Source organism: Talpa europaea (assembly GCF_964194135.1).
Source record: "Talpa europaea genome assembly, chromosome: 11".
Lineage (NCBI taxonomy): Eukaryota > Metazoa > Chordata > Mammalia > Eulipotyphla > Talpidae > Talpa > Talpa europaea.
This window is the reverse complement of record NC_140078.1, coordinates 3096044-3114791: the sequence shown is the minus strand read 5'-3', so window position 1 is coordinate 3114791 and position 18748 is coordinate 3096044. Positions and strand designations below refer to the sequence as shown.

The 18748-nt window shown below is 52.2% G+C and overlaps 2 protein-coding genes across 2 annotated transcripts in view; one reads left to right on the top strand and one right to left on the bottom strand.

Moving 5' to 3' along the window:
- FAM210B (family with sequence similarity 210 member B) overlaps window positions 1–2742 on the top strand; it is a gene marked incomplete at both ends in the record, with an annotated part of 4411 nt that extends 1669 nt beyond the window's left edge. The window contains 2 exons of the mRNA XM_084246606.1: window positions 2167–2339; window positions 2526–2742. Of these exons, the coding sequence (XP_084102732.1) occupies window positions 2167–2339; window positions 2526–2742 (390 nt within the window). The remainder of the gene's footprint in view (window positions 1–2166; window positions 2340–2525) is intronic.
- A 3011-nt stretch (window positions 2743–5753) lies between these two features.
- On the bottom strand, window positions 5754–15037 carry AURKA (aurora kinase A; the record flags this gene model as incomplete). The annotated part of the gene is made up of 8 exons (XM_084247309.1): window positions 14993–15037; window positions 13963–14239; window positions 12588–12642; window positions 11390–11581; window positions 10624–10762; window positions 8482–8630; window positions 6070–6244; window positions 5754–5939 (listed from the first exon to the last, which is right to left on the bottom strand). The coding sequence occupies exons 1-8, from the start codon at window positions 15032–15034 to the stop codon at window positions 5754–5756; spliced, it is 1215 nt and encodes a 404-aa protein (XP_084103435.1). The 5' UTR covers window positions 15035–15037.
- Window positions 15038–18748: the final 3711 nt, after the last annotated feature.

Below are 18748 nucleotides of genomic sequence, written 5' to 3'. Positions count from 1 at the left end.
GATGACCCTCCCTGGGAGGAGGAAGGACCCCAGGTAGCAGCTGGTTTCTGAGCCTGACTTCCTAGGCGGTGCCGTGAGAGACACAGATCCGGCCCCAGAGCCCGTGGTCACAGAGATAACCTGGTGGGTGAACGAACTGCCCAGTGGTGATGGCAGGCGGATAAGACACAGGGAGAAGGCATGGAGGGGGCTCCGCTTCGGGAAGGCCTCTCTCTGAGATGACACAGAGAAGGATCTGGAGGGGGCAGTGAGGGGCAGCTCCCGACGCCAAGGCAAGACAGCACAATGCGGGTGTGGCTGGACAGGGAAGCCACATTCCAGGGGCTGGGGGCGTCTGGGGGCCAGGGGTCTGGAGCAAGGACTACTTTGGCTCCCAGGGGAGCTTGGGGGAGTGTTGCTGTCACCCACCTTGGTTTCCACAGGCTCTTTCTGGCCACTGTGTTGAGAAGAGACTGTTTTGGCCAGACCTATGGGCTTGATCTTGAGAGTGTGGGTAAGGGTGGATTGGTCATTTGGGCTTATTACAGATGTCTCCCCCCTGAACACCCAAGCCAGGCTGAGGTCTTGCTGGGGTTTGCACCCCTTCCCCCTTCCAGCGACCTCCCTATCTGGACACACAGGTGACCCAAAGTGAAGAAACCGAGGGCCATCAGCTTGCAGGTCCTGTTCTGAACCCTATCCCTCAGGTGCACCTCCTAAGGTGGTCAGCAGCCATACAGTTCCCACTCGGGGTGAGCCCCTCGTGGACAAGGCCTGGAGGACTGGCCCCAGGGGCTCCTGGGTATTGTGTTCTTTACATGGCCCTGGAGGTGCTCAGCTGCAGCAGGCTCTAAAAATACAAGGGAGAGGTAGGCCAGCAGCAAAGGAATAAAACTGGAGCTGATGACCCAGATCCTGCCTGTGAGGACTCGCTGAGGAGGTCACTGGAGTGCAGGAAATCCTCTGATGAGAAAAGCACTTTTCATGCTGAGAAGGAATTTTGGACTTGGGTTTTTAATCTGGTGTTGGTGGCTTTTTTCTTTCTCCCTGTAGGTGCTCAGTTTAATGTCCTGGCCCCCACTTTTTCTTTTAAAGATTTATTCATTACTGCATACAAGAACTGGGGTGCAAGCCAGAGGTGGGGGGGGGTGGGAGGATTCACCAGAGTGGGGAGCAGAACAGGCAGACTGAAACACACTGCTGAGGGGAGCAGCGGGCGAGGTAGGAGAGGTCTGCTGCGCCATGTGGGTAGCTCCCTGGCCGGGGATCGAACTCATGCCACTGTGGCTGCCGATAGCTTGATAGCGCTGTGTCTTTAACCCCCTGCGCCACCTGAGAGGCCCCCAGCGCCCACTTGACCTGCTCCTGGTCAAGTGACCTGCTCAGAGCAGATCTTAATTCTGGAAGTTCAGACACTAGTTCGGCTGTTTATGTCACACCACATTTGGTAGCGTCACATGGCGGCTATGCGCTCAGGCTGCGGACAGCCTGGCCTGGTCCTGGCGACCTTGCGCTGGCCCCTGGGCCTCTGCTCCCCGAGAGGAAGAGCACTGGGGGTGCTGTAGGGTGCCGAGGCCGCGGCTGAGCCCTGCCTGGCCCGGAAGGTGTGAGGTCAAGTATCCCTGCTTAAGCAAGTGAGCCTCTGGCCGCCACAAGAAGCCACCAAGAACCTGGAATCTTGGCACAGCCACTCTCACTCTGAAGTGTCAGCCAGACCGGTTCCTTCTGGAGGCTCCAAGAGCAGAGCCTGTTTCCTGTCTGGAGCCACAGGGCGCTGCTCGCCGCCCTCTCCCCCTGCAAAGCCAGCTACGCGGCAGCTTCAGGTCTCAAGCTGCTTGTCCTCACATCTGCTTCTCCCACCTGCCTCCCCCCTCCATTGTGATTACATTGGCCACACTCGATGACCCAGAAGAACCTCCCCGTGTCGGCCTCCTCTGGCCGTGTAACAGGCACAGGCCCGGGGGCGCAGGCCGAGTAGGGCCGTCACCCAGCAGCCATTCCTAGTGCCCGGCCGCTCTCTGGCTTGGCGGCTCAGCGGGCAGTAGCCTGTGCCCTGAGCAAGCAAGCGGGTAGGGAATAGCTCCCTGGGCAGGGAGAGAGCCGACCCTGTGAGCATCAAAGCCGTGGGGACCACTGCCACCCTCGTCCCTGCCCTAAAGAGTCTCCCCTCCTTTGGCTTCGGCACAGGACCCGGGCAGAGGCGCGGCGGCCACAGGCGGCGGCACCAGCAGCGCGGAGCAGCCACCGAGCAAGGCCCAGCAGCTGAGAAAGGTCTTCCAAGAGTACGGCGCGGTCGGGGTGTCGTTCCACATCGCGGTCTCGCTCACGTCCCTGGGCATCTTTTACATGGTTGTGTCGAGGTGAGCTCCGGGCCCGTCCCCACCATCCTGTGGGCCTTATGAGAACTTTTCCCCCTAAGACTTTAGCAGCTTTCATCATTTTAAAAGATGCTGCAAATCTTATAACCGAGTCACCTCCTAAGTTTAATCCCTTGCTGTAATAATCGGGTTGTTTTGTCTCGTTTCTGCCCTCTCCTCCCCCCGCAGCGGCGTGGACATGTCTGCAGTCCTGCTTAAACTGGGATTTAAAGAGTCGCTGGTGCAGTCGAAGGTGGCGGCGGGCACGAGCACCTTCGTGGTGGCCTACGCCATCCACAAGCTCTTCGCGCCAGTGAGGATCAGCATCACCTTAGTTTCCGCGCCCCTGATTGTCAGATATTTCCGGAAAGTGGGATTTTTTAAGCCTCCAGCTGCAAAGCCTTGATGAATCTTCAATTGTAGATCTGAAAACCTATCTTTTAAATTAGGTATTTTTAGATTAGTCTTAGAGTTGAAGGGCTTGGGGTGGGGGGGCAGGAGGAGAATTGTTATGTTCTCATGGATAAGTCTTACCTTTGCAAGCCAAGTTCAGGTTTTTGAACAATTGTAATTTCCTTCTTCGGAAGCTTTCTGAATGCTCTTCACCATAATCCACAATGTCAGCAGAACATCACAAAACAAGTTGTCTCCAGCCACCTTGTGAGCCCAGGAAATGTTCCTTCTGGAAGATCTTTGGCAAGGGTGTCTGCAGAAGCCCTAGGAGTTCATCTTTGCTCAGATTCTTAAAAGGCAACGATTCATTATGCTTGATATTTAAATTCCTTTTCCTCCAATTTTTGTCAGGCTGCCTGCAGTTTAATATGCAATATTCTGCAAAGCCGCCGCCAGTGCCAGTGAACAAAGAACACGCAACAATGTGTAATCAGAATCTAACTCAGCTTCCACACTTCGACATTCTTACACTTGTTTGGGGGAAAGAAAAATAGTATTTCTAGTTTTCAGTGACCCCCAAAGCACCTTCCAGTCTGGCTGAAGGGGTCCACCTCAGGTGGCTCTTCTCTAGTCTCTGCTGAGGTAAAGCACGAAGCTCTGTCCAGCGCAAGTGGCTCCAGATGCCCATCCCTGCACGCAAGGCGAGAAGGGCACCGCGCTGAGCCCTCTGCAAGCCTCAGACATTCCAGAGTGGCTGCCTCATGTATACACTGGGTTGCTACCAATATTTTTTGACAGTTAAAATTTATTAAGTTAAAAAGATTTTTGTATCGCTCACCCAACAGGCAAGGTGGTCTCCCTTGCTGCAGTGATGAGGCCCGGGAGGAGAGCCAGGTGTTACCACCTTCAACTGAGCAGATTGTCCTGGGTGTCCCGAGAGCCCCTCACTCTGTTAGGGGGGTTACTTTAGAAATTCAAGCACAGAGCAGGCACTTGAGAAGGACCCCCTTTTGTGGGATTCAGCATCATGGAAGCTGCCTGCCCAGAGCCCCCAGGAAACCAGTTCTGCCCACCTCCATGGGGGAAGGAGCTGTGCTTATCTTTCTTGCCCCATTTTTTTAATTACCTTTGTGACAATCAGAAAATGGAAAGAACTAGAATTCAACTGCCCTGGCTTTACTGAGCCCTGCCTCTTGACACCAAGTTCACCCCCATATCAACTAGTTAACTAGTTCTTAAGTTTACTTTTGTCAGACCTCTGTGGGACAGTCTCTGCTTCCAAGACCTTTCACAGGTATCTGCGTCCTTTTCCAAGCACTTAGCCCAGAGCCAGAAGTTTTCCTGACTTAAAATTCCCAGGATGCCTGCAGCTGCGCAGGTCAGCCAGCATGCACAGGACCCGCCGTTCTGTCTCACCCGCACTACAGGAGCCGGCCGGCCTCCCGGCCACCAGGGCCCTAGTAAGGCATATGCACAAAAGCCACGTTAGCTCTTTTCCAAATTAAGTCTTAAAATTGGAATTGTTTGGAGTGATGGGAATGGGTGGAAAGGCCAAGCAATACAAGTGGTTATCACACCCAACGCCACCCTGTGCCCTTCCAAGCCCAGCTCTGCCCCGGCAGCCCCGCTGGAGGAGAAGCCAGCGACCAGGGACTCAAGTGTTATGTGAACTCACCAGCAAGACATACGAATTCCTTGTATTTACATTGTTTTTATGGACCTAGGGGAATAAAGCTGTCTATTTTAAAAATATAAGCCAGTATTTACCTGTACTGTTTTTATCTGACAAAACAGCAACTTAAATTCTGTGAAACAAAAACATCTTTGTTAAGTCCATGGAGAACTTTGCGTTCTTCTGGAAAGCCCTTGCTGTTGAGTACAGAGCAGCACACATGCGCCCAGCTTGCTGACGCGGTTACTACGAGAAGAAGTCTCCTTTGCTCACGTGGGGGAGCTTGAGCAAGTGACGAAGTCTCGCTAGAACCACTGGCAAAGCTGCCGTGCCGCACGGACCGGCGTGGGTGAGGGTGCCTGGGGCACAAGCTTTGGTTCTGCTCCAGACTGTGGGAACCAAGAGCTGCTTTGTCCCCAGGGGTAACTGGACACTCCCAGTTCCTGTCACTACTGTTTAGACATGACATGCTGCCTGGAAGTCAGCCACGAGTAAGTCACCCCCTAGTTCTCACTGTCCCGCACACATCACACGGGCCTTACCCTTCACCACTGTTTCCCACACCTTTGGTTGACAGATGGCACGGCCGCTAGGAACACATGGGGAACCCGACACAGGGGCACAGAACAAGGGACCAGGCACAGGCAGACCAGCTCTGCCAGTGGTGAGCGGGTGGGAGTCCCCATGTGCTCTAGAAATGCATCTGCGCAGGGGTGCACGCGGCCAGGCCTCCACGCAGAGAATGCAGCCCGTAACATTTACAAACAGCTTGGAGACGCAAGTAGCACCTGCCCCTAACAGTCCCTAACAGCCACCGTAGTGTCAGACAGCAGAGGCTGCGGTCACCAGGAGGGCCAGGCAGACAGCATTCCTACAGGGTGCCACGGAACACACACACAAGCCTGCACAAAATTCTTTATTTTAACATTTAAAAGGAAGAATCCCATATTCATTCTGACAGCTAGACCACACGTGGCCCCCCAATAAGTTACATACACCCTGGGGTACTCGGAAGGTATTGCACAGCTCTCAACTGACCATCAGGGCTCAGCAGCCACTCGCCCCAGTCAGGCCTGGCGAGTCTTCGGGGAGGTCGCCTCACCCAGGACAGGCTGTGGAGCGGCTGCCTCGAACTCAAACCAGGGACGCTCACAGTCTCGTGAAACACTTTCCTTTGGCGTGTTTGTTGCCACAGAGTTTCTGAACGGGGAGGCCAAGTACTGCCTGCCCAGTGAAAGAGAAAAATGACTCCTGGAGCGCCCTAGATGGCAGTCGTCGGCACCAGCTGAAGGCCAGCAGCCCGCCTCAGCAGCTCCCACAGCAGCCCTGGGTCCGGTTGCTCCCTGCACGCCCTAAGATTGTTTGCTCGTCGAGTCTTTGTTTTTGTGGCTGCTTGGTGGCTTGGATGAGTTTGCCGTGACCCACGGGTGTTCCAGCACTTCCTTCAGAGTGGGCCTCTGGCTGGGGTTATGCTTCAACAGCCTTGAGATGAAGTCCCTGGCGCCCTCTGGTACAAAGTCAGGGAATGTAAATTCAACCTGGAGCACAGCAAGTGACAGTCACACAACACGGTTTAGAGAGAGAAGCGTAAGCAGTGAGAGGGCAGCCTGAGGTCAGGCTGGTAAGAATTCTCAGTGCAGCTCGGAACCCTTCCCAGCTATGTCTTACCCGCGATATTCTTTTGTAGGTCTCCTCGTATGTGCTTGCCTCAAAAGGAGGCTTCCCAACTAAAAATTCATAGCAAAGGACCCCAAGGCTCCAGAGATCCACCTTCTCATCGTGCATTCGGCCCTCGATCATCTCCGGGGGCAGGTAGTCCAGGGTGCCGCAGAGGGTGGTTCTCCTGAAAATGGGGGAGGCAGGTTGACGCGTTTCTGCTTCATTATTACAACAGCAGCTCAAGGTCAGGAACAATCACGCTAGCATCGACCGAGTGTTTCTCCTAGGCCAGGTCCAACGCCACAAAGCTCTTATAAATCCCCACTTGACAAGAGGAAAGACTGAGAGATGTGCAGCATCAGACGGCCCCACACTGCATCCCAAATGGGCCCAAATCCAGAACCAAGATCCACACCATTCAAAGCATTGCTGTATAACAGCAGCCACACAAAGCTCTCTGTGAGCACAACCTGGAATCGATACTGGTTTACACCAGATAGGCTAAGCAGCTTAAGAGTCAGGTGACAAGAAACTAAAAGCTGTCCCACTGTGAAAGCACCAGGTCTGGGGTTACAGATACATACGACTTTCTGATACATGACAGGTAGAAAAGAGAAACTTAAATTTTGGGAGTGGTCCATGTTTTGCCAAAAATACTCTTTAGACCCTTTGACCTAACTTCAGTTTTCAGCAAACACAAAATGAAGGGTCATGCTAAGTAACAACACAGTTTAAAATATCCACAATGTTAAGTTCTGGGGGTTGAGTCTGCTAGAACAGATGTGATGTTGAAAGGTAGGAAAACACTGGTGAACTAAAATCGCATCCCTACGTGGCAAGTAGGACTCAGCAGCAATGACGTCACAGAAGCAACTAGAGAGCTGGTACATAGTAGAGAGAGAAGCAGGCATGTAAACGTGTTTTTTTTATCTTAAAATCTCTTACTCTATAGTCAATGCCCATTTTTAAAACCGAGACCGATTTATAAGGGAAGGATTCATTTGAAATTAGAAACTTAGACACATATACAATCACAGGCCTTGGCTGCACTCAGGGTTAAAGGCACGGCGTTTTGCAGACTGCCCGGGAAAAGCGAGCATGGAAGGCGCATTCCGCATTAACACGCCTGTTCATCTTCTCAGCAGACTCATGGTGCCCACAAGTCATTTCTGAAGGCCCACCAAAAAGCAGGCATGTTATGATGGAGGTGCTGGGTAGACGCAGTGTCTCTGTGTGTTTGAGTTTTTGTATCAAAGGCTGCCCAGGAGCAAACATCAAACTAGGAGCAAGAACCACGTAGGTCTGTATTGCGTTTCCGCTGGGTCAGGGCTGGTGTGGGGTCCCCAGGGTGGTGCCCAGCGAGCACACAAAACCTCAATCAAATGACCAGTGACCTCTTCAGATGTGCCACCCCCACATCACCACAAGGACCGGGGTCCTCGAAGATCCGCACAGGATACCCTGGGAGATCTCTGGTTACTAACATTCGGAAGAGGACCAATGACCATGGAATTTACATAAAGGTCCTCTTCACTCAGCAGCAGCTAAGCTCTTGCCTATCAGATGACTCAATGGGACAGGCCACAGCCAGGTTGGCCCTGGTGTCCCTGAGGCCCACAATGCTTCCTTGTTCATTTCACCAGGTGCCAACAGTGCCTGGTTTATATAGAGAGAGAGACTTCAATCACAGATTCAGGGTCCCTGGAAACAGTCAGAAGTGGTCTCTAAGAAGCCCACCCCACTCCATGTCATCTGTTTAAGCCTACGGAACATATTTTTTTAAGCGCATAATTTTTGAAGTTCTCTCTCAAAGCTGACAAATGCTTACTGGTAAATGTATATTTTTAAAACGACCTCCTTCATACAAGGTTTCAAAAGCTAATTTAAACTCCAATTAAAACAGTATTTGAGCTCTTTTGTGCAAAGTTCACTTAATGTTCAAATTATTTCATTCAATTGCTCCCTCTGCTTTCAGACAGACAAGTAAGAACATGTTCTCGTGACAAAAGTTGACCAAAGATACTCTTGACCACATCCCTGAATGTCCCAGGCCACCAGCTGGATGTTGGCGCCCCTGCTCTCTCGGCTCTGAGATGTGGCCTTGGGTCTAGGAGGCCAGAGTCACCACCCACCACCATGTCAGCACCTCCTGTCACACTTGCACATCTTCATTAGCCACCAAGGCCACTAAGCCCCTTGAGCCCAGGTCTACAACACCGTAAACAGCCTAAACTGAATGCAGAATAAAATGCTCTTCAAGACGCTAAATCACCATCAAGTCTAGATTACTCCAAAGTGTGGTTGTCAGTGACCCGCCCCAATGCAGCACACAGCCATGCTCAAGCATTTTACAGTTTAGCTCATGATTAGATGCTGGTGCTTTTGCCAAACCAAACAAGTCCCACAGCTGACATCACATACCTGGAGGATGGGGCGTGAACAGACCACCCGAAATCCGCAATCTTCAGTTCTCCAGCTGATCCGAGGAGCAGGTTCTCGGGCTTGATGTCTCTGTGAATAACTCTCTTCGAATGACAGTAAGACAGGGCATCTGCCAGTTCTGTGATGTACTGTTGAAAAGGAAATTTTGAAAGTCTGCTTTAGATTTACTTAATACAATTTTAGATAATCTCTTCTGATAGGAAATCAATACAGATTTTAACACATTTTATAGGTTTTAGGCAAAATCTAGAAATAATGGATGACTCTTCCAAAATCAAAAAAAAATCAGTTGAACCAATTTATAGAGCTCAGCACGCGGCACAAGTCCTCCAGAACTAAGTCACGCGTTTGCTGACAGAGCAGAGGTGATGCTGAAAGACAGGAAAACACTGACTATGGACCGTGACCACGTCCCTCCGTGGCAACCTAGGACCCAGCCGCAGAGAAGTCACAACTAGCTAGGAAAATGCTACAAATTAGTCAGACACAAAGTGTGGAAAGTTTTTTTCATTTTAAAACCTTCTAACTACAGGGCCACCCCTGTGGCGCAGCAGTAGAAGGCTGGGCTGCGAAGCCCAGCCGGTTCGATCCCTGGCTGCTCCCCGGCCACCGGAGGAGGGTCCCACATGGCACACAGACCTCTCCTGCCGCCCGCTGCTCCCCTCAGCAGTGTGCTTCGTCAGTCTGCCTGTTTTGCTCCACGATCTGGCTCTGGTGAATTCTCTCACCCTCCCGCGCTTCTGACTGTACCCAATGCTTGTATAAATAAATAAATCTTTAATAAATAAATAAATAAAACCTTCTAACTACAGTCAATTCCCATTCTTAAAACCAAGGTCAATTTACAACAAAATGTTTCATTTTAAGTTAAAAATGTAAGAAACCAAGAATATAAACAAATGGGACCACATCAAACTAAAAAAAAAAACAAACAAACCCATCCTTAAAAGGCAGTGGGAGAAGTATTTGCAAACCACACATCCAGGCAACAGTCACTACAGCGCCATTAAAAAATGGACAGAGGCTCTAAATCAGGGTTTCACTGAAGACACACAGATGCCTTGAGATGCACGAAAAGAGGTTCCTTGTCACCATCTTCAGGGAAGTGCAAACCAAGCCACAGAGAGATTTCTGACCTCACAGGGGTCAGAGGGCTATAATCAAGAAGTCAAGAAATAACACACATTGGGGAGGCTGTGGGGAAAGGGGGTGGCTCGTGTGCTGCAGGCGGGAAGGTGAATTGGTGCAGGTGCTACAGAAAACATGGAATTCCCTCAAAAAATGAAAACAGAATGACTACATGATCCAGACAGCCACTCCGGGGCATCTACCGAAGAGCATGGAAACCCCGGCAGCCCCGCGCTCACTACAGCACTGGCACCGCAGCTGTGGCGGGCAGCAGCCAGCACCTGACCACGGGTGGGTGAAGGAAGATGAGTCCCCCGTGGAGTACGGCTCAGCCATCAGAAAGACGAACACTTGCCATTTCGACAACCCCGGGGAGGGCCACTACGTGAAATAAGACAGACAGACAGCATCATGATTGCACTGATCGGTGCAATACAACGAAAAGCAAAATAAACAAAAACACACACTTAGACTGACAACCCAATGGTGGGGACCAGAAGCGGGGAGGGGGTGGCTCGGAGGGGATGGTGACAGGACATCGGTGGTGGGTGTGCTGTGACACGTGCGGCTGCGGAGGTGAGACGCTGAGCCTGAAACCCTTGCAGGGTTGTAGACCAGTGTTACCGCTCTAAGGGGGCTGGGGGAACTAAGGGTATCGGGGATATAATCCTGAACAATAAACAGCAACTTAATAAAAGCAAGTGTCCTGCATGATCACCAAACTCGCCTTAAGTCTAAAGCTATTCTAAAATAATTCTCAAAAGAGAAAACCACCATTTATACACATTTCCACAGGAAAGTAGTTGTGGAAGTCAGCCCCAGTGCTCGATTTATCTGGCCACATGGCACGTTCGGCTCAGCTATCTTGATTCTTTCCATTTCAAACCTGACCCTACTGAGTGCTTCCGGGGGACAAACCCACCCTGGCGCGCAGGGGCTACCCGTGCCGCAGCACAGCAGAGGGAGCAGAATGAGCGGGACAACAAAACCTACCGTGGCAGTTCTCTGCTCGTCAAACTTGGATAGTTTCTGAAGCTCTCTATACACGGCGCCGAGAGGTGCATATTCTAGAATTAGGTACACTCTGGTGGCATCGTGGAAATACCCATAAAGCCGGAGAATATTCGGATGCCTGCAACAAAGGATGGACGCTAGCACCTGGCTTTGGCGCGGAGACAACAATATGTATTAAGTATCAAGCAAACCCCTCACGTGAAACCAGTGGTGAAAATCGGTCTGGTCATAGGCCGCCCCCCCACCTTGAGAATCTGAAACTAGAGAACCACTCCCAGAAAAATAAGCATATCTGCTCCGTATCAGTTTACACACATTTCAAAGTATTAGTGGATGGCAGGTTTAGTGTCAGAGCTCTGAGTATTAGCTACTGATTCAAATCTGGGAAAAAACTCTGAAAGGAAAAAAAAAAAGAAAAACCACCCACCAGTCAAAGCCAACCCGCAGGCTGCCAGTGCAACCTCTGCTTAGAGTTCAGAGCAAGAGGTGTCACTCACTTGCATTAGCCACACACACACACACACACACACATATACACACACACACACACCCACTGCTCACATAAATTACTACAGGACATTAAAACTTAAAGCAAATTTTTTTCTTTGGACCATGGCCCTTAAATCTAGAAGATCTCTAGAAAATGACCAATTTAACCCCCTTGCAGTGCTATACAGCAGGCCTCCTAAGGAGGCCAACAATCGTTAAGAACTTCGAATCCCTGAACGTCACCCTGAACACTTACCTAAGGTGGGACTGTATTTCTACTTCTCTTCTCAGCTGATGCTCAACCCCTGCTTTCTCCAGCTGAGCTTTAAACAGCACTTTAAGAGCCAGGATAAACTTGCTTTGTTTTTCTCTTGCCAAATAAACATTGCCAAACTTTCCTTTACCCAGCGGGCGGCCAATTTCAAAGTCTTCCAAAGCCCACTGTCTTCTAAGAAAGAATTTGGTGTGGGGAAGAAAGAAAAGAATTTGAACATTTTTAAAATGTGAAAACAAATCCCTAAATATGCACTGAGCAGTAGACATCCTGTAAGCACTCTGGCACCCACAGCTGTACTCTGCAGGTACCCTCCTCTGCAAGAACCAAGCCAACAATGAGTCGACACAAACCTCAACCTCCCCCAACTGCTGTTACCTATAGGCGTGACAAGGATCAGTCTGGACTTTTAGAACCGAGGCACTCAAGGGAAGTGTCCCAAGGCAGCACTAGGCTCAGAAGGACACTTAAGACCACCAAAAGGTTGAGGGAACTTAGACAGGAAAGAATGCTTCCAAACAGGACCTCAGCCCCAGCACTGCTCCATCTCAGAACTGCCCACACTCTCTGGGGTGGAGAACCCCCTAGAAGAGGGATGAGCCCCACAGAGCAGTTAGGAGAAGGACTGGATTTAGGGTCTCAGGCTCCAGTAGGCAGAGAAAGCAAAGCAAGTCCAAGGTCAACCCTGGTCCGCCTCCTTCAGCCGAGGGTCCAACTCAGACTGACAGCAGGCCACTAAAAATGTCTGGGGAAGACACTACAATCACGCTTTATAATAAACACAAAACTATTCATTCTGTCAAAATACTTGGGCAGTCAAGTGTGCAGAGTTCAAGAGCATACTGCAGGTTTTTTTAAAAAACTTGCACTTCTGCAAAAGAATACAGTACAGAAACACACAAACCATCTGGAGTGACCCCTGCCAAGGTGGAGGGGAACTTTTATTTCATTTACACATTTCTGGGACAGATTCATACAAGCTTTTCCCAAATTTAGAAAGTAGTAAGAAACTGGGGTCCCCAGGAAACACCTCTCTTTAAACAAAATCTCCCCCCTTTCAGAAAGATTTTCTAGTGAAAATCACATGACCTAGTTTTTACAAGTTCCTCTAACAAAACTTGCAATGAAATGACATATTCTGGAGCAGAGGACAGAGCTTTATAAACAAGGTAAAGCTTACTTTTTGGATTCTCTGGTTTTCTGTTTTGATGCCTGTTCCTTTTCAGGATTATTTCCTGTAAGTAAAAACATGGCAAGAGAGAGAAATCAAAGAATGTGTCACCAAAATATTAATGGTATGTCCAGAATAATCATCTGGGCCACTTTCAATTTTCTTTATAAAAAAAACGACGACAGCAGGCCCTGGAGTAGCATCATTTCGTTCAACAAAATCCCACTGACATTGAATGGGACTCAAGGTGGACCTGCGAGGGTGGAGGGGAACTTTTATTTGGGTTACACATATACTTTATTAATCTGTTAGCTTACAACACACACATTGTATCGCTTACTAATATACTATGAAATAGTGTATTAGCTGCCCAGGGAAACAGAAAAAGAGAAGCCAAGTCAACAAATGTACAATAAGCCATGTGCACGACGGGGGCCGAGCAACTCTGCCCTCAGCCAGCGCCTGCGGGGGACTAAGGGCAGCACAGCAGGCACCGCACAGGCACTTGGATGCGAGGTCAAACTGGCTCTCCCTCCCTGGTTCACTAGCTCAGCTAATGCCACCAATATAACTGCCATTTCCAACTCCCTTTCACTCACCTTCCAGTCCAGTCACCGCCCAGTTCCAGCTGCACCCCACATGACCCCACCTCCCTCGCCACGTCTGTGGATACGTTAGTCTCAGCTCCTCCCCTGTAGGCCTGAGTTGCTAACTCTGCCTGCCTTTGTGGCGTGGTCTCCAGAACTGAAGCAGACGAGGAGGACCAAAGCACACCTCCCAAGGAGCCAGGGGTGTGTCACTCACCTTACAAACTACTACTAGTATCCAACGCCTCAGGCCACTGCCACAGCTGCCCTAAACCACAGTGGACTTCCTCCTACCTGGCGTCACACAGGGCCCAGCACTGTTCTCGTCAATTCATTCCACATATGCAGAAATGAAGATTTCTAGAAGGCAAGTCAGACCCTTCCTCTCCTGTTCAAAAACCCTCCGCAGCCTCCCAATGCACAGGATTGGCAGTGCCCACCATGGCCTCGCCCGGCACCCCATTCATCACTCCCCTTCATGTCCCAGATGTTGAACTATCGCAGGTCCCCAAGAGTACCTGCCACAGGCACCTCGACCCCTCCGCTGCTGAAAAGCAATCATCAGGACACAGAGGGTGCCGTGCCCTCGCTGGTTGCCCGACTCTTCCATGAGGGCTGGAATCAGGCCTGTGTTCTTAGCCCAGACCTGGCCCACAGGAACAGGGTCACTTCACCCCACATGTCAGATGTTCCCAATCCTCAACAGAAATGTAAAAGCTAAGACTCCAAACACTCAAGTTAGTACACTTGCTTTTTAAGCAACCAGAATGACTCGGCACGTAGCCGGGCTGCCTCACCTGGTGCAGACGGCGGGGGCTCGCTCTTCGGGGCAGCAGCCAGCGGCCTGGAGACGGGACGAGCCACATTGCTTGCCTGCAATTGCTTCTGTTTCGGATTTGTAACTGCTTTGTGGCTGGAGACAAGCTTTTGCGCTTGTGACGGCAGGCGCTGGGAGGAATTTGAAGGACATAAGACCCGCTGAGCCTGGCCACCACTTGCAGACGACAGATTCTGTGAAGGAAAGCGCTGATTCACGGGAACACGCTTCGCACCATCACCAAGTGGAACCGTCGTCTAGGTTGGGAGGGGAAAAAAAAGAACCTTCATGGGCTTCATGTACAAAAGCTGATTTAGAATTTCCTACTTGTTCTCTCACAGAACGAAATGACGCCACTGATAACAAATGGAAGGGGACGTTATTTGTCAGCACTTTTCAGAAGACACAGCGTGTGGCTGAAAGGAATACCTCCTCCCCTAGAAATCACACCCGTTAACAAGTGTCCCCTAACCACACTTCCATCTAAAGAGGAAGACAGGCCCCGCTTACAAGACCTGGTGCTGACTCACACACCTCCCAAAAGGCCTTCAGGTTCCCCAAAGATTATGTGCTTTTCCTCCCCTGCACCTGACACAGAACCAGGCCCAGATGGGGCGCCCAGGAAGAGTTCACTAAGACGCAGCTGGACATGCCCGTGCTTACCACTCCTGAAAGGTCACAAGAACACGCAACAGCAAAGAAATCGATCTCCCAGACGCAAGAAAGTATAGGCAAATGTTAGGCACCTACTGTGTACACTACTATGCTACCTACAATGGAGAGATAGATACTTAAACAGCTACTATGAGAAAAAGCAGAACAAAATAAGTTACCATGAGGTCATCAACAAAGTGTTATGGGATGCTGAGAAAAGTGACCTCCTAGCCAGGAAGGTAGCAGAGGGCTCTAAAGCTACAATCCAGAGTAAAGGTGAAAAGAATTCCAGATCTAAGACTGAGCTCCATTTGGATTTTATAAATGTGACTGAGATAACAAATGATTCAATTTACCTTAACAGGCCCTGAAATGCAGTTTTCTTTAGATTTGTCCATGATGCCTGAAAAGACAAAAGGGCCACTGTTAGTTACACTAACGCACCTGCTTCAAAGGGCTGCCGTGCTGATCGGGGTGATGGCGTGGCACACTCCTTTACCCCACGACGCAGTTATCTCAGGTGCTAATGTTCAGATCGGACCTTCCCGGTAAGTCCAAGCTCCACTCCCCAAACTCGACCCTCCACTCTGCACCTCCTCCTCCTGCTCCATCGGCTCCAACCCTGTGCCCAGGGACCCCATTAACAAGTCTGGTATGCCAGTCCTTGGTTCAGAGCCCTTCAGGGTGCTTCAAAGAAACTAAAAATCCAACCAGGACAGACAGATCTAGGAGGCAGACCTTGCCCACCTCTCTGACCTCATCTCCTGTCTCCAGGATACAAGCTACATAGGATACCTTTGTTTCCTCTAAGCCTCCTACCACTGGGCCTTTACACTTCCAGTTCCCTCCGCTTCTAGGCTCCTCCCACTAAAAGAAGGCTGGATCACTCCATTTCCTTGAGGTCTCTGCTCAGATGTCTCCTTCCAGACCACCTGTTTTTCTTCAGAGCCCTTACTTAGTACCTTGTGAGGCATTACTGGTATGTGTTCACTGTCCATCTGCCCAGATTCATTTCCAGCTACCTACTCAGTTATCTCCCAAGAGTTCCCAGAGAGCGAGGGCAGAAGTGTCCCACTTTGTTCACTGTCGCCTCCCCAGGACACAGAGCATACCTAGTACTTAGAGTGGCCAATGTTTTGGGACTGAATTAACCCATGGACAAAGCAAAAATGAGAACCACCTGAAAGATGGGGCCAGGCTGGAGTCCTGATACCAAACAGTGGGGTTGTGGAAGCAGACCAGAAGGGAGAGGAAATGTGTGCTTGTGTTATGCAAACTCCAACTGCACCCTCTAGTGTTTCCTCCACTCAGTTCCTAACAATTACAGGTCACAGACTGGCTCCAATTTAATATACTACCTTTCCCAGGAAGATGAAGGGTGGAAGATTCTGACTCGGAAATTCTGGGACAGCACCAGGAAGACTAAGTCAGGTGATTCTCATCTACAGCCAGATTCAAGAGTCACCCGACCACCGGCCCTTCCTTCACAAGCTCCATTCCCTACAAATCAGAGATCCTACTACTCTAAACGGGAAATCTGTTAGGGGTGGCACTGTGGGTTTATCCTTTCTCTCCCTTTAGTCTGACCTGGGAATGTCTACACTGATGAAGGAAAGGGGAAGGAAATGAGTATGTCGCTGAAAAGCACCGATCTGTAAGAACAAGGAAGCTTAAGTAAGAAGACACCGACGGCCACTGCATGCCCATGGGGGGGGGGGGGTCCATCAGCAAGGGAGCCCTTCAGGCCCAACCCCAAAGCTAACCAGGCGGCTTCTCCATTTAACACGGCCGACGACCCCTGGGGCTGGTTGAAATCACCGGCTCCCACGCCCCCTGGAATCACCTGGAGCGCTGGGTCGGCCACCCGAGTCCTGCGCCGGCGCGTCTGCCCCGTGGAGTGTGCGGTGGGTCGGCCTTTTTACCAGGGACCCCCGAGGAACCCCGACAGAGGTGAGCCGGGGCCCAGCGCTGGAGAAGCGCCGGCCCGGGAAGGCTCGGGGAGGTGGCCCCCTCCGGCTGGCCAGCCGCCCGGCCCGGACAAGGGACCCGGGGGGCCCCACCCGGAGCAGCCCCCGCCGGCCCCTGTCCCGTTCGCGACGCCGCCTGCTGGGAGGGGCCCTGGGGCTCGCCAGGCCCCCCGAGCCCCACCGGGGCGGAGAGGGAGGCCCCTGTTCTTCTCCCCGGCTCTCAGCGAACGCGAGCCCAAATGGGAGGCGCCCCTCCCCCCACCCCCAGGCAACGACCCCCCACTCCCGGGGTTCAATACCCCAGGGCGCCCCGACTCCAGGGCCGCAGGGAGGCGGGCGGGGGGCGAGGGCGGCCTGGGCGGCCTCCTCGCCCCGCCGCACACCCTCCCCCAACGCCGCCCGCCGCGCAGCGCGGCCCCCGGGCCCACGCACCCGTCAGCGCCGCCTCAGACCCGGCGCCGAGTCCTCCGGGAGCGCAGCCGTTACGATTCAAAGCGTCTTCATTTTAAATAGGAGTTAAACCCTCCGCTGCGCGCGCTGATTGGCCCGGGCCGCAGCGGCGCGGCCTTCTGATTGGCTCCCCGCGAACTCGCCGCCGGCGTCACGGGCTGAGGCGCAGGCGACGAGCAGGCGCACTGGCCCCGCCAGGCCCCGGAAGCGGTGGCGCCAACGGCCCGCCAGTCCCGCGGCGACTGTAGCGGCCGCGGTGCCGCCGGGATCAGACGTTTGCCCGTGGGACCGCAGCCCCTTGGCGCCGGGGGCCTCGCGTCCGAGATAAGGTGGGAGCAGGAGCGCGAACTCCTCGAACGCACCAGTAAGTAAGATGGCGAGAAGGGCCGGAGACGGGGGCACGTTCGATAGCGCGGCGCTCGGCGCGGCGCCCTGGACGCATGCGCAGGGGCGTGAGCTCCGAGCGATCGATCGAGCAGGATTCGCGCCTCCATTTTTCTAGCAGCGAGCTGGGGACCCAGAGGGCCGGACTAGCGGGTACGGGGCGCCCGGGCGGCGGAGCGCGTGGCTGGGGCGGGTGGCTGGGCCTTTCGGAGGCGCCAGGGGGGACTGGGGCGAGGCGGGGGGTGTCCCGAGCGAGCTGCGCGTCCTGCGCCGACCCCCGAGTGCCGGGCCGGGCCTGCACGCTCCCTCCTCCAGGCCGCGCTCGCAGCCGCTCCCGGCCCCGAGGTCGCAGCACAGCCCCAGGGAGCGGGCCTTTGTGCTCGCCTCCCGGTCCTTCCAGCCCCGGCGAAACCAGCCTGGGTGACTGCTTCCTGGCCGCGGACCTCGGCGCCCCCTGCAAATTGAGGATGGGGTTTAGGGTCCCCCTGGCCCGGCGAGCCAACGTTCTGCAGGAGTTGAAAAGCGGGGGCTCGCCCTGTTGTTTGTTTGTGTGTTTTTCCTCCTTCTGTTTAATCTCTTTGTACGTGCCCGGATGCACCAGGCGGGAGTGAAAAGACAAAATAGGGACTAGGTGGCTCCCGCCTGCGCCATCCTGGCGAACACTCTGACTTGGACAAGCCACTGCAGCCACTTTTACTTTTATTGAGTTTCTGCATCGCTTTGAGCCGGCTCCATCATCAACTACTCTGTCCCTGTGTTGTCTGATCAAGCATAAAAAGTACATTTGCTTCTGCATGGGCTTGAATTCATTCGGTGAGCTAAAGCTTACACAGTTCTGAGCGCGGTGTCTGGCAAGGGCTTAACTGCAGGTTAGCTGTTCATCCCGTCAGCACAGCACATTAGAGCTCAAGCTGTGGGGTCAAGGAGCCTGGTCCAGGCTATGCCATTCACAAGCTGTTTGGTCTCTGGGCCTTGGGTTGGCCATCTGTAAAACAGGATTAGATTAAGGCTGATGTAGGTGTTAACCTGTTGTGCGCTTGCATAACGTGCTGCTATGTTGAATATTACTATTAAGTTTTTTAGGAGCAGCAGTATAGGTAATGGTAGGTAACAACAGTCTTTGGAGTCAGACCCTCTGTATTCTAATCCTGGTGCCTTCAGACGCAAGTTGTGAGACCTTGGGAGAGTTATTTCCCCTCCTCATCTGTAAACAAGAAATTAGAAGACTTCCTTTATAGGATGGTGTTGAGGATAGAGCTAAAACCAGGTGAAACACTGAGTAAATATTAACTATTATTATGATCTGTAGTC